Below are 15,592 nucleotides of genomic sequence, written 5' to 3'. Positions count from 1 at the left end.
CATCAGAGAGGAGCCGCTGGCGCATCGCAATATCACAAAATCAATAATAAATCCCCCCCTCCTTGTACACGCACAAATGAAAGTTAAATGACTTGATGCTAACAACCTAGCTTGTTAGCATACGGCTAAGATGGACCGGTTTACACTTGTTAGGAAGTTCAACGATCTTATAAGAAAACAACTGAGACGAGATGAAAAAGTACTTACTTATTTTGTTGCTTTAGCAAAAGGGGGTTGAAAGAGAAGAGTGACTGGATCACTAGTGTTTGAGTTGATCATAAGTTGGTCTTACTTCCGTGTACATACTGAGCCACGTCGCCATAGCAACCAAGCTTCGCCGCACAGCTCAAAGACAGACAGAGACGTAAACAACAAGGAGACGTAGAAGTACAATTGACAACTGTACAGTTTATTTGTAAAGGTAATCCATTTTTGCTTGGCTAAAAATGTGGATTTAAGTGTATAAGAATCTAAAACAATTCAGTACGATGTTGGTTAGAAAATAATAAACTAAAAATATATAATTGAAAGATTGCATTGCCAAAGTACAAAGGTAAACTTAGACTGAATTTTTAGTAAATTTAATAAATTGGTTCGAGTTGACGCTGGATGAAGTCTTAAAAATCGCAGTAGTTCTTGTCTTCAAATGTTGAATGTAGGTTACCACAGCTTAACAATGGTTAAAACGGAGACTGGTGCAAATAGAAGAGGATCAAAGTGGTGTGAACCTGTTTCCCCTGAAGTGATCTTGTGCAATTAAAATTTGGAAGTAAAAAAAAAACGTTTGTTGTGATATAATGGCGGCCCTGGGCCAAATATCATTGGGGGGGTGTTGCTGAGACGGATCTTGTTATTTCAGTTCTCGAGAGCCGCACCAGAAAAGATAAAAAAAAAACCGTGATGAATTACTGAACGAGCCGTTGCAGGCAGAAGAGAAGGTCCCTCCCCGTGGTGTCCTGGATGAAAGCTGAATATGTGGGGGGGGGGATCTTGCATAACAACAGCTGGGATTGGCTGTCTTTGCAAATCACTGAGTCAGTGCTTGGTGGGGAAAATAAAAGAAGAGCCGGGGAGGAACTAGAGAGGCTGTGGTATCCCTGACAACTAAATAATGCATGAAGAACTTTAGAGAAAACATGTTTGGAACGAGATGTAAAAATCCCTTCTGCTCTGAAAAAAATCCCAAAAAAAATCATTTCTAAGGACGAATAAAAAGTCCAATCTGGAATCGAGGTATTCGAGCGAGGTGGCGCCCTTTCAACTGTACTGAGGTGTGCACTTGAGACTGAAAGATGAGAAGAGAGGGGGGGGGAGGCGGCGGCGATGAGGAGGGGATGGAGTTCGAGTTCTGCCTGGTTACTGCACGTCAGCCACTTTTGCCAGCGTCACACGGGAGGAGGGGGAGGGGCTTATCGATCCGTGGTTACATTCCTACTCGTTCACGTCGCCGCCGATTTCACACGGAAGTCTCCGGCTTAAATGGAGATAGAACCAAGAATAATGGATTTTAATACGATGTGAAGCGTCTGAAATCAGTTCTTAATAGCATCAGCTCTTATTAACAGCTGGTAGAATACACGTGATCCTGCACGTGAACTAGATCCACGTTTATATTGTAAGTGGATCAAATGTCTGAGAATTACTTATTCACCAGAAGTCATCGAAGATGTGGATTCACACGTGCACAAACGCTCGCACAGGTGAAGAATTTGAGGGTTTTCTGATCCGTCACGTACCCATGAACGTGATGCGATCGTTGGGGGAGTTTGTTTGCTTCTTTTTTTTTTTCCTTCACATGGTAGCAGATTGTGCACCAACACATGTGCACAACTTGCTGAATAAGGAGCTGTGCTGTGCGAGCATCTTTCTGATGATATACGATACATCTTTTCCGGGCCCGGCTCGGATGCCACGTTAATAATGAATTGACTCCATCTAAGGAGTCGCTTCGAGTTGTTTTTTTGTTTTTTTTTCAATCTCTGCGATCACCTGCAGACGCATGTTGTTGTTGCTTAGTTTCAAACCGTGACGGTGTTATCGCTCGTGTCGGGGGGTGCGTCAAACTCAATCACACAAGAAAAACAAAATCACTGATCAGTTCAAGTTAAAAAAAGGTTTATTTACTGAACTCTCTGTGACAGGAAATGTGAGCTTAGTTGTGGTTCCTCGTTTATTTTGCAGGGTGAAAACCCATCATATTAAAACAAATCTGAAGAAATTATCATTTTATTTTTCACTTCCTTTCAACTTAACCTTGCGTCTGAGGTGCTATCCCTTCTCCAAAACCCTCTCAGTAACGTTGACCCTCCACAAAGCTTTGCCGCCCAGCCAACCAACCAAAGTACTATTAATGCCGATTGTAAATGCAGTTTTCTAGTGACCTATGGACTTCCCTCAAGTGGAGAAGTGTCTACAAAGGCATCTTGGGAGTTCCCTGTTTTTGTTGTTGGCACCATAAGTAAGGTGGGTTCGGTAATTAGTATTAAATGCTCTGGTTGTTTTTCTGATGTTTAGTTAAATTAAATCACCTGTTTGTAATGGTGTGAAAAAAGACGAGGTGCTTTTGCCGTTGTAATACATTTCAATACAGGGCCGGGTCTAGACAGGCATGTATGAGGGGGCAGCCACAAATCTTGAGGGGGCATTGTGCTGTTACTTACTTACTTACATGTAAGTTTGAGGGGGCACAACATTTATTTGAGGGGGCCAGGCCCCCTCTTGCCCCTGCCTAGACCCGGCCCTGTTTCAATATGTAGTACTGCTTTGGTCGTGAGCGTCCAGGCGGGTCAGGTTTGACGTCTGGGCTTCTCTTTGTCCAGATGTGATGGTGGGAATGGGCTTCAACCTGGAGGAGATCCAGGAGTCTCTGGCCAAGATGAAGTACGACGAGATCACGGCCACCTACCTGCTCCTGGGCCGAAAGGCTTCCGAGGTAAAAGTGAGACGACGGCGACCGAGCTTCTGCTTTCGTGATTCGCTTCATGTCGCTTTTTTCCGTCTCTCAGCTGGAGCCCGGCGACTCGGCCTCCAGCAGCAACTTATCTCTGGCCAAGCCCAGACCCAACAGCGAGCTGAACGGTCAGTCGCCCTCGCACCTCAAAGCCCAGCGCAGCTCGTCCTCCAACCACAAACAAAGGCGCTACAGCGAGCAAGGTGAGACGGTTTGAGATGCGCTCGAGTCGGATTATCTCCGAGCACAGATTGCATCATCGATGACCCGCTCGACCTCTGATGAAATCACAGAAGCCGGAGCTTCTCTAACCTTTGGTTTATTTGCACAGTGTTGTCCTGTCTGTCGTTGCCTTTCAACAAACACTGACACGTCTGGAGTTCAGAGACCTTTTGTTTTTTCATTTTGTTTCAAATAAGCTTCTCTTGACACCCAGATTATTAATATTATTATTATATAATATTGTTAGCCTCAAGTAAACGTTTACTTATAAGACAATATAATGTAGCAACACGGAGTGCGCTGGTTTAAAGAACACATTAAGATTGTTTTCGGGAGCTAGTACTGTCTCAAACCAAACTAATGCTACACACTTACAGGAAATGACTCGACAGCTTCTTCTTCCACTACTTTTTAAACGCTGATCACAACCGGAAGTTGGAACACTATCGTCAACACTTGACAACACTTTTCACCAATAGTAACAAGTTATTAAGTTGCGTTACATTCTGTTGTTATTGTGTGGTAAAGTTCATGTTTTCTCAACATTTACGACGGTATCCGCTCCGAAGACGGCTTCCGTTTAGCGTCATCTACGTCACTAAGATGGCAGCCGTTGAGGGTGGAAAGTGTCCATCGATCCACACTCGGTTGCTCGTTGCGCACTAAATCTTCGCACACTGCTAATTGGGACCCACTCTTAATACTAAGTGTAAGAGCAGAAGTGTGCGATTTGGGACACTGCATGTTTATTAAAGTGTTGGCAACATATTAGCGAATGCTATTTAGCATTTGGTTTAGCAAACACATTTCTCTAAACAAACACCATAATTATTGACCATCAACCATAAACATGGAGGTAACTTGTCTTTGTCTTGTGTGTCACAGTCGGTCAAAACGCTCCGTCAGGACATCCGAAGAGGAGTCAGACGACCACGGCGGAGAACAACACGAAGGAGGAAGGAGGCGTTCAGCTCCGCAAGCCCGGCACCCCGAGCAGCCGCGGCGCTCCGCCCTCCAGCCCCCTGCTGGGCAACGCCAACAACCCCAACAAGGCAGATATACCTGACCGCAAAAAAGGCGCCACGACTGGACAAAGCGTAAGTTTTGTCTCTGTTGGCGTCTGTTTTTGTGTATCTGTATTTGTTTATCTCTGAGTGTGTGTGTCTGTTGTTGTGTGTCTTGGTCTGCATTTTTTTGTTTATCTGTGAGTGTGTTTTCTGTTATTGTGTCTTAAGGTGTCTGTTGATGTGCGTAATGCATCTGTTTTTGTCTGTTGTTGTGCATTTGTGGTTGTGTATCTGTTCTTGAGTGTCTGTTTGTTTTCTGTGTCTGCGTCGGTGTGTTTATGGGTGTGTGTGTGTCTGTTTCTGTGTTTGAGTATATGTGTGTGTGTCTTTTTGTTTATCTGTGAGTGTGTTTTTCTGTTGTGTGTCTATAGATGAGTGTCTGTCTGCGTTTTTTTTGTGCGTTTGTTGGGTGTATCCGTTTCTGTTGTTGTGTATCTTCATGTGTGTACCTTTTTTGTGCGTGTTTCTGTGTTTTCATGCATCTGTTTTTGTTTATTTTTGTGTGTCTGTTGTTGTGCATTTGTGGGTGTGTATCTGTTATTGTGTTTCTTTAGGTGTCTGTGACTGTGTGTGTCTTCTGGTGTCTGTAGATGTGTTTGCGTGTTGTTGTGTGCTTGTTTTGGTGCATCTGTGCATTTTCCCGTGTCTTGTTGTTGTGTATTTTCATATGTGTGTGTTTCATATGTGTCTTTTAATGTGTATTTGTGGGTGGCTGTATCGGTTTTTCAGTGTCTCATGTGTGACTGTGTCGTCTTTGTGTGTGTGTGTGTGCGCGCGTGCGAGCGCTCACTGATGGCCTTTGATCTAATCACACGTTTCATCCTAAACAACCAGTTTCTCCAAATGTCAATGTAGTAAAAAACCCGATCGATGTCTCCTCCAGAATAACACGGCGTCAGCAGGGATGACTCGCAGGAACACGTACGTCTGCAGCGATCGCAACAACACGGACCGTCTCTCGGTCATTCCCAACGGGAAGGAGAACAGGTGGGGAGCGTGGCCGCGGTCGAAATGTCGTGCGGCGACAATCGAGTCGCTCTGACCAGGATTGTTGTGGCGCATGTTCACTCTTTTTCTCTCGCAGTCTCACCAACAGTTAATACGGTGTTTGAGTTTCCATTGTTTTTCAACGTCTGCTTCCTTCTCTCTCTATCTCTATCCCCATCTTTTCTCATTTCTACCTGTGTGTTGTGGTCGGTGTGTGTGTGTGGGGGGGGGGGGGGGGCGGTTTTCATTGTGGCATGAGCAGCATGACCGAGATGGCTTGTGCCACGAGCCCCACCTCCTCCAACTTTGTCGGCCCCGGGTTCGGTGCCTCGTCCAGCTCGGTGAGGCTGAGGTATCAAACGGCGAGCCCCTTGTTCACTGGCCAGGCGGGGTGGGCCACGCTGCCCCACTCCTACTACGCCCTGGACTACTGCACGCCCAAGTAAGACTGCAGGGCCTCTTTAAAAACAACCCTGTCTGTCTCCTCTCATGTCCCTATATTGGCCCCTCGCTAACCTGCACATCAGCCGCTTCACTCTGTGTAACACCCGACTAAACCATGGGCCTCATCTCCTGCTGCGCTCTAGTCCGACCAGCGTCGCCTCATGACCAGTAGATATTGTAGCCGTTTACTCACAAAGCTGCAGCTAACAATAACAAAAAAAACATTTGTAACGTATAGAAACAAGTTTTAAAAAAAATAGATTAGAAGTTAACTGAGAGTATTTTGCTCATCTTGACTTACTTTTATTGAAAATAAAGGCTCATGACTCACTTTAGGGCTGAGAAATTAAATAAAAAATATATTCTGCTTATAAAAACACCATTTGATAGAAGTTTGTCGAATTTTACATTTAAAATATAAAAGCGTTTTATGGAATGTTTTAATTAAATGATTATTCTTTTTAACGAATTCAGTCGTTTGTATATTGTTTATTTGAAATAATGTAATTAAAATACGTTGAATATTTAACACAAAAACATTCTTTTACACACAGTGATGCATATTATATTCTTATTTCAATTAGTAAAATGCATATTTTCTAAACAATTAAAACAGTTTAAAAAGTTGGTATAACAGACTGAGTGTCACATGATAGAACTTTCAGCCAATCATACGACACTCGATAAAGTAGCTACTCTTTCGGTTGATTAGTGCATAAATTGAGTTAAATACCTTTTTTATTTAACTTTTTTTTACTAAAAATAAAAACCTTAAATAGGAAAGCACTGCATCACAAGCCTTGACTGGACAATATAACCAATAATTGTACATTATTAAATTTGTACAAAAAAACTGCTACAATAAGAGAGAAGTCAAGATTGTGTTGGAAAAAAGAGTTCACACTGAGTCTTGTTCTGCTTGAGGTTTCTGCCTGTTAAAAGGAGGTTTTTCCTCACTGCTGTCGCTCATTTTGATTGGCCGGGACCTTTTTTTTTTTTACCTTTATCTTATATAGTTTTAATTAATTTAGGCAACTGTCATAATGGGACTCTTTAAATAAAGTTACATTGAAAAAAAACATTTGTAAGCAACAGAACCTCAAGATCCCTGCGCTCAAAATCCAACAAAATAAACCTTAATTCAAGTCTGATCAGGAGCCATCAATCCATCAACGGAGTGTTTGGTAAAAGTTCTTATCAAACCCCTTCAGAGCAGCAGACGACGACATTAACAATCTCTGCTCCTGATCCTTTCCCCCCCGCCCGTCGACTCCGACCCCCTTTCTCCGTCCGGACCCCGTTCATCGTCCACACAGCGGTCACTTCCTGCTGCTCACCGGCTCCTCAATGTCCCTCATCCTCAGACCATCACTGTTCAGGGAGCTCCTGGTCCAGGGTAGGACATTTAACGGGTTAAAACTACGATGGAGCGCGTGAAGATGGAGATCTTGGTGTTTGTCATTTTCATCTTTTGATATATTCGTCTGCCCCGTCGACGCAAGATTCATCGCTTACGATCACTGACGCTCCATGTAGGAATAACACTTGTTAGTCGTGTAGTTTATTTATTGTAGACATGAACCTGGAGACGTAGAAGTACATCAGTGCCATCAGAGTATTGAATTTAAATTATCGCTTTAAATGTTTTTTATACGTATAAAATGAACTTCAATAAATGTTATTTTCAGAGGTTGTTAATCTAACCTTTTTTTTTCTCCTAATTGTTTATTATTTTACTAGTATTTGATATTTTCATTCCAATAATTGAAAAATAAACTCTATATTAATTTTTCATTTTAATCTTAAAGCCTTTTAAATTGAATATATTCCAATAATTGTGACACCATTATACAAATATATATATATATATATATATGTATGTTCTTGGATTTAAAAGGCTATGAATTTAACAATAGTGAATTTTTGACACATTTTGAATTATGGGAATTAAAATATCAAACTAACTTTCAGTTATTAACCTGTAATATTTTCAAAATGAGTGCATTTGTACGATATTCAATTATTCACTTTTCAATGTAGAAATATTCAATTAATTTTTTTTTTTTTTTTTAATGTTTAAACATTCAATAAAAATAAGTATCAAATTTGTATTGTTAAATAAATATTCAATATCATGATGTTACTGATGTACTTCCGTAAACATGGGAGTCATGTTTGACAATTTTCAAAATAAAAGTTTTTTTTAAAAAGCCACTCACTTCACGTCTCTCTTCCGCCGCCGCAGCAGCATCGCCGTGTCGCCCGGCGGCCAGAGGAACCCGGTGGCGTCCACCCACAGCATCTCCAACTCCACCACCCCAGACCGCCTACGTTTCCCGCGCAACACGGCCAGCCGCAGCACCTTCCACGGCGGCCAGCTGAGGGACCGGCGCACCGCGACCTACAACGGCCCGCCGGCCTCGCCCACCCTCTCCCACGACGCCACGCCGCTCTCGCAGACCCGCAGCCGCGGAACCAGCAACCTCTTCTCCAAACTGACCTCCAAACTGACCCGCAGGTGAGTCGGGGTGTACTGAATCGGGGGGGGCGGAGGGGGGTGACTCGTCTCGAGGTTGACTTGAAGCAGGAAGTCCAAAAGCGCTGTCGCTTCGCCGGCTTCAGACGTCAATCAAGTCTGTAGAGTTATTTTTTTGTTGCCAGGGTTCACTGTCGTGTGTGTTATTCCAGATGTTTATATGTCGCGGCCTGGTTGTCTGACGGAAGTATCCACTGGAAAGATCATGTATTTTCAACTTAAATTGACAGTTTTCAATCCAGAAAATAAAAAAGGCAGCAGCCAGGCCAGCGACATCACTTCTGCAATGACTGACCCAAAATGAGGAATTGAAATCATTCAGTACACAAGAGATTCTTCTCTCCATGATTCCAATCACCCCATTTTCGTTCACTCCCCCCCCCCCTTCTCCCTCCACTTCCTTTTCACTGTGTTCACTGTTTCTTTGTCTGATTCTGTTATAGAAACATGTCATTCAGGTTTGCCAAAAGGTAGGACTCCTGTACTGCCTTTCGCTGTGTGGCTACGAATCGTAACCCCCCCCCCCCCCGCCCCCCCTAAAACAAACAATCTTGCTCGTCCACCGCAGATGCGTGTTGGGCTGCTGGCACCGAACTAACACTCGCAGGAATTTGAAAACTCTTGTATGGAAATATTTCAGTGTCGTCACAATGATGAGTGGCTGCGTTTAAAATGTTCCAACTAAGAACATCTTAATTGATCTGCTTTTTCTTTTCTTTTTTAAATTATTTAAATTATTAAATTATTTTATATAGAGATTTTTATGTAAGAAAAATACATTTTCTAAATTTTGTGTTTTTTAATTTGTACGTTCATTTTATATTTAATTAAAAATGGCTATGAATGATTAAAATAGTGAATTAATATATATATATATATATATATATATATATATTATTAAGAGTTATTTTAATATAATCATATAACAATCTTTTTGTTAAAAGAAAAGGGTATTTTATTATAATTCTTTTTTTTTTTTAGTTGGATTTCTTTATTTAATTATCTAAATTTAATTTAAAAAATTGTATATAGACTTTCTTTATATAACGATTATATTTTTATATAGAAAAAATACATTTTTTAAATTCAGTGGGTTTTTTTTTAAGGCGTGCATTCATTTTTATATTTAGTTAAAAGGCTATGAATTTTTAAAATAGTGAATTAATAAAAAAATAAAAAAAGAATTATTGGTTAAAAAAAATAGAATAAAAAATCAACCTTTTGATTATGAAAGTTATTGAATTAAATTCTTCCCAAATAATTATTCAACGCTTGGAAAAATATGTTTTGGGAAAAAGCGTTCACTAAAATAAGTAAAAAAAATAAATAGTTTAAAAATCATTCAATATTCTGATGACACTAATATACTTTCATACTCTTGGTACATTTACACACACAGTATAGATGATAAAAAATATCTCACTTTGAGTTTTGTTTAAGCTATTTTGTTTATTTCTACGATACTTTTATGTTATGAAGAAATGGTATTTGAGTATCTCTGGTGCGTTTTTGCAAAACTACAACTAATTTACAACTTTCTGAAGTGTTAAAAATACAGTTTTGAAGACTCTAAATTGAGTAAGAACCAGTGATTTCAAGGCTGCACGTGTGTAAATGTACTCGTGGCTGCTCTGACTGAACTAATGCTGATTGTGAGTTTCGTCCTTCAACAATCGGTCAATTAACAAACCAGCATCTTGCCACTAATCGATCGCCGCCGTGCATGAGGTCGCTTCTGACGGCCGACATCGATTTGTATTTTTTTTTTGTTCTTTCGCCATCAGCGGTCGCTGCCAGTGATTCTCTCTCTGCAAACCTTTAATGCAATTTTCTCAGCACGTGGTTCTGCTCTGAGGTTTAGGCTGTTTGGCTGTTGCAGGTTTTTTTAGTAGTTAGTCGAGTTTGCCGTGGTTTAAGAGGCGATCGTTGCTATAGCAACCTAGGTTCTCGTTCCTCGTTGCTTCTTTTAGTTGTAGATGTGGTTTCGTAAAAAGTCTGGTGTAGACGCATTTTTTAGTTTGGATGGTACCAGTGGTCGTGTTGAGAAGCTGTATATTCATTTAAACGGTAAATATCTCCTCAGATATTCTTTGCTCTATTTAGAGGAAAAACTCGATAAACTAGTTTATATCTGGGATCATTTATACAGAATCTCCTTTTTTAATGTAGCATCCATATAAATATTTTTTAGATAATACAATCATTCTATGCGATGATTAATTCATGTTTTTCCTTTTAAAAAAAACAACTACGTTTTGAAAACTCGATTTCCTTAAACCCATGCTCGCTGCCGCCCTCTGGTGGCTGATCGGTGGATCTCGTAGCAGCGTCATCACCTCCTCCTTCCACACCATCACTCTTTTTCTGTGTTTGTTCCCATCTGTGTCGAGCCCCGAACTCCAACCGAGCAACAGTGTTGCCATTTGGATTAAAATGGAGTGAATAATTATTATTATTATTATTATTTATTTTTTTAATCTTAGCTGAAATAACATGAGGAAAAGTGGGTTGATGTTTTCTTATGACCAACACACAAACGTTTTATAAGAAACAATATAAATATATTAATAATATAATAAAGAAAATATAATGTTTTCATATTTTGTTTAGAATGCATAAACAAATTCAGTTTTTTTTTTTTTTTTGTTACATTTTTTGTTAATTGATTTGATTTAAAGTATAAATGCTTAGTAGTTAACGTTCACCTAAATACTTTTAACTATTTACTCAATAAGGCTAAAGATTCTGCCAGAAATGACTCTAAGGAATCATTATTATAATAGTTTTTTAATGTTTAGTATTCTGTTGATTGTATTTCTAATATAAAAATAAACAAACTAAACGTAATCTTCAATATTAATGGTTAATATTTCCAGTCGCACTCCGGTTTAATTCAAGCAGTTCTTTCTGTTCCCGGTCATCGTGTCTTCATTTCCGATGACATCACGACTTAACCAGTTTCCTCCTCCCAGGACCTTCTTCCTTCCTCCTCTCTCTGTGTGTGTTGTCGTCCTAACCTTCCTCTCTCTCTCCTTAACCCGATGACATATATCTTGCGTCTCTTCCTCTGACCTAGGGTCAGTATTGACCCGGCCAAACGGCAGACGGCCAAAACAGGGCCTGCCATCCCCTCCGCCCAGGGAGGAAAGACCCTTAGTAAGTCCTCAGCCCTCCAGCCTTCTTCCTTCCCTCTTACCTCCACATGGTCATCCCTCCATCTCTCTCCTTCTCTGCTGGTTCATTTTTCTCTCTCTCTCTCTCTCGCCTTCTTCTGGTCACGTGTCCAGATTTGTTCAGAATCACGTTTCTTTCTTCCAGATTCAGGAGCAGAAGATATAGCGAGTTGTAGGAAGATGAAGATCTAGAGTAAGGGCCTGTTCCTCGAGTGTTTTCGGGATATGTGGAGCCCCCCCTCACCCCTCTTCTACCAAGCCCCGCCCACCCTCCTCACCCTCTCTGGCCGTTGTGGTTGATCACGCTCAGTCGCCCGACGTCTTGTCCGCCCTCGGAGTTTTCTGTCGTCACTTCCTCCTCCACCCGTCCTGTTTATTTTTTTTTTTCTGTTCTGCCGACCGCAGTGCATGCTGGGAGCCTGATGAAGTGGTGTGGAAACGATGCCAACGTTTATTTTGGGTCCGAGGGAAATTGTTCGATGTTTGAACTTAAAGTATTTGATCTATTAAAGACCAAAAACTTGATGAGATTAAAGTCAAAACTTATAAGTTTTGTTCTTATTTATTGATGATTTTTGATACAATTTGTTTCAGTATTTGCGTTACACAAACTAATCCATGAGTTGATTGGTCGGCGGAATTTGGTGGAATTTTTCAAAAAGTTGGGGTCGGTTTTGGATCTTTTACGCTTTTCGTTCCATGTCGTCTTGGCTGAATGTCGAGTGTTGCTTAACAAATACTTGAAAACATTTGTTTCGACTCATTTACCACGAGATATATTTGTTGTCGTCCGACAGTCATGGAGCTTTCATTGTACATTAGAACTAAGAGCTTGAACAGTTCATCAGGAATAAACATGTTTTATGTCGTGTATAAATCCATCTGATGCTGCACAGATGGTTGCTTTACATTCTTTTTATCTGTTTTTTACGTATTTTATTGTGGTGAAGAAGTGAAATATCTGCAGCGCCAACGTTTGTATCCAGAGATATTTGTGTAGGACGAGTAGATTCTGGATGTAAATGTGTTTTTATCTTTTATAAAACAATTGGAAACCTAGTATATATTTTTTAATAATGAGGATAAATGGTAAATTGCTATTTATTTTATAATTTGGTGCTTTTTTTTTTCAAAATAAAAGTCAGACTAATGTTCTGTTCACTTGGACAAACATTTATTTAGTCTCTGAGGTTCAGAGGTTTCTTCTCGAGGCCTGTAAACGTATCAGGACCAAACCTGAGGAGCATTTTTTTTGATGAAGGACCTTCAAAATGAGCCTCCAAGTGTGCGAACGATCTCTCACGTGGAACCATGTTGTGCTCGGATGCATCGTTCTGTGGTTAAAACGTCGGTCGTGGTCTTGACTTCCATTAACGTCGGTCGGCGACTAATCCCCGGACCACGTTTACCGGCCCCTCAGGGGCCCTCGTCGTCGTCGTCGTCTTCTTCTCGTGCTTTTGGTTTTTATGCTTCCTCGCCGCCACCAGCTCAGCTCAGCACTCTCTTTCTGATCCTCTGTGTCCTTTTTGATTTGATTTTTGGTTTTGTTCTTGCTTCACCTCCGCTGTTCACTCATCCGTCACTCTCTTCATTTTGATCACTGTTGAACGATGACTCTGCACAAAACCCACGATTGTCTTCTTTGTTCTTCCCTCCCCGTCCTGATCTTCTCGTGCCCCCAGAGTCTCAACCGAGTTTGAGAGAAACGGGAGACTTGAGGGCTCAAGGTGAGGCGACCCGTCCGTCCGTCCGTGTTTAAACTCAAGTTTGTAAACCCCCATGATCCTCCTGGTCCGACCCCAGTGATGGGATGTTTTCACGGAGTCTGTTGATAATGGCATCGTGAACGTTATGGCTTGTGTGTGCATGTTAGGATGTTTGCATGGCACGTTTGAATCAACGACTGCATCCTTCCCCAGTTTCTGTCTTTACTTCTATTGTTTATTCTTTTTCAAACGTTACTTAAGTAGTAGTAGTAGAAGTAATTATTGCTCAGCAAACAATTACTTCCTTCTTTTTTTTCATTATTATTCAACATTTCTTACTTTATTTAACCTAAATGTAATTTTCTTTAAATAATATAATTGTTGCGCATATAACGTAATATAGACAACTTAAATATAACGTAAATTGTATGACTTTAATATGTATGTAACGTATATATACACAATATTTAATCTATAATCATAATAAATGTAAACTTATTTACTAATTGTACTTAATTTAAAACTTGTACATCATCTCGTAATATATATATACACAAGTTTAATCTTGTAATAAATGTATATTTTAATCTTTAATATATAAGACTTTAATCGTGTGTGTGTGTGTGTGTATGTATATGTATATATAGATAGATATATGTATATAGATATGTGTATGAATGAATGAATTTAGTCTTGTATTAAATGTATATTTACAAGTTTAATGTTTAATATATACGACTTTAAATGTGTATATATACGAATTTAATCTTGTAATAAATGTAAGATTCATGATTTCAGTCTTGTAATAGCTTTATGAAAATTATACAAATTAAATCTTTGAATATATTACATTAAACGTGTAATGAATATATATATATATATATATATATATATATAAATAAACTTCTTTAATTTTGTAAAACGTATACATATATATTATAATTCTGAAATTGTATGTAAAAACTACAGTATGTACAATTTCTGGTGAACTCAACTTGTTTAGAACAACTTTAACTTAAAAAAAACTTACTTTGCTTCATCACCTTCTGAATGAACTTCCTGGCTCTTGATCTAAATCCAAGCTGGGGTTGGATTCTTGCAGTAAATGACTTGAAATCGGCTTCTCTCGGCCCCCGACCTCTGACCTCTGCGACCCCCTCCCCTCTCTCCACAGTCGCCATGTACCTGGGGATCAAAAAGGGGAAAATAAAGACGATAAGCCCCGCTCCCTCCGATTCACTTGGAGTATGAGGACCACCAGCTCCATGGAGCCGTGCGACATCATGAGGGAGATCTGCAAGGTGCTCGACGCCAACAACTGCGACTACAAACAACAAGAGAGTTTCCTGCTCCTGTGCGTGCACGGGGACGACCGGGCCGAGGACCTGGTCCAGTGGGAGATGGAGGTCTGCAAGCTGCCCCGGCTCTCCCTCAACGGCGTCCGCTTCAAGAGGATATCCGGGTCATCCATCGCTTTCAAGAACATTGCTTCCAAAGTTGCCAACGAGTTAAAGCTATGAACAAAGTGGCTCTAAAAAGTACACGTACATATATATATATATCTAGAAGTATTTAAGCTGTACAATCATCCGAGTAGCAGTTTCCAAATGTCTCCTTTTTAAAAAAAAAAACAACAAAAAACATTGACGATTCTAATGTATAGTTTAAGGCTTTTGGCAATAATCACCTACTAATATTTGTCTCTTCTGGCCACACGGGGGCGACATTAACCAGTTAAATATAATTTGTCATGCTGTGAATGTGGACGAAAAATAAGAGGAAAAAAGAAAAAACACATTTCTAGTCTTATTTATTTCATTTTGTTTTTTTTCGTTTTTTTTGTTTCCTCTCCTGAAAAGAAACCACGTAGCGTTTTTATTTTCAGTGTAAATAATTTATCTCACCTTACAAGATGGCTTCACTGCAATACTTTTTTTTTTGTTTTTTTTCGTTTTGTATTTTGTTAAAAGACGTAGAGATGACGAGGAGTCTGTGTAACCGCCCACATGGTTGAAGGGTCACATGCCTCAATTAAAGTCTGTCAACTAGTCCTGTGTCGCTCCTTTGTCTGCCTGGTGCTTTCTTTAGCTTATCTTTAAATATATTTATCATTCTAAAATGTCTTCGTTTTATGCTGCAATAATCACTTTTTAATTTTTGGAGGCTGATTTTAGCACCACAAGGTAAGTGTCAAAATACATGACATTTTAATACATTCTATATATGTATATATTTTTTTAAAAAAGCGTAATCTTTTAACTGAAATCTCTGAACAGTCACATCCGTTTAAATGTGTTTCCTGCGTATTTTAAGCGGAACGATAACTTCTGGCCCTTTGTGTTTGACATTCAAAATGTGTAGATTTTTACCTTCTATTCACTTAATTTATTGTTGTAAACGTTATATTGTGTATTTGTTTTTTACTCCATCGCAGGCTGAGACAGATCCAGGCTGGCAGGAAGTCGACACGTTAATTTAAAATGGTTTTCAACTTTTTTTTTTAACGT

General features: G+C 39.8%; 1 protein-coding gene across 21 annotated transcripts in view; it reads left to right on the top strand.

The window, feature by feature from the left end:
* Positions 1-15,133, top strand: part of mark3a (MAP/microtubule affinity-regulating kinase 3a) — a 33,141-nt gene extending 18,008 nt beyond the window's left edge. For 4 of the 21 annotated variants that reach the window (XM_087780523.1, XM_087780520.1, XM_087780519.1 and 1 more), the window contains exons 11-19: positions 2,820-2,932; positions 3,006-3,153; positions 4,058-4,269; positions 5,123-5,226; positions 5,489-5,668; positions 7,916-8,188; positions 8,650-8,676; positions 13,062-13,106; positions 14,260-15,133. In XM_087780523.1, coding sequence (XP_087636649.1) covers positions 2,820-2,932; positions 3,006-3,153; positions 4,058-4,269; positions 5,123-5,226; positions 5,489-5,668; positions 7,916-8,188; positions 8,650-8,676; positions 13,062-13,106; positions 14,260-14,605 — 1,448 coding nt within the window. In that variant the 3' untranslated portion in view covers positions 14,606-15,133. Of the gene's footprint in view, positions 1-2,819; positions 2,933-3,005; positions 3,154-4,057; positions 4,270-5,122; positions 5,227-5,488; positions 5,669-7,915; positions 8,189-8,649; positions 8,677-11,282; positions 11,363-11,524; positions 11,573-13,061; positions 13,107-14,259 lie in introns of all 21 variants that reach the window. The other 17 variants (XM_087780531.1, XM_087780528.1, XM_087780526.1 and 14 more) reach the window with 12 other exon arrangements.
* The last annotated feature ends 459 nt before the right edge of the window (positions 15,134-15,592 follow it).

Source organism: Callionymus lyra, chromosome 18 (genome assembly GCF_982586985.1).
Source record: "Callionymus lyra chromosome 18, fCalLyr1.hap1.1, whole genome shotgun sequence".
NCBI lineage: Eukaryota > Metazoa > Chordata > Actinopteri > Syngnathiformes > Callionymidae > Callionymus > Callionymus lyra.
This window is presented reverse-complemented; position numbering and strand designations above follow the sequence as displayed.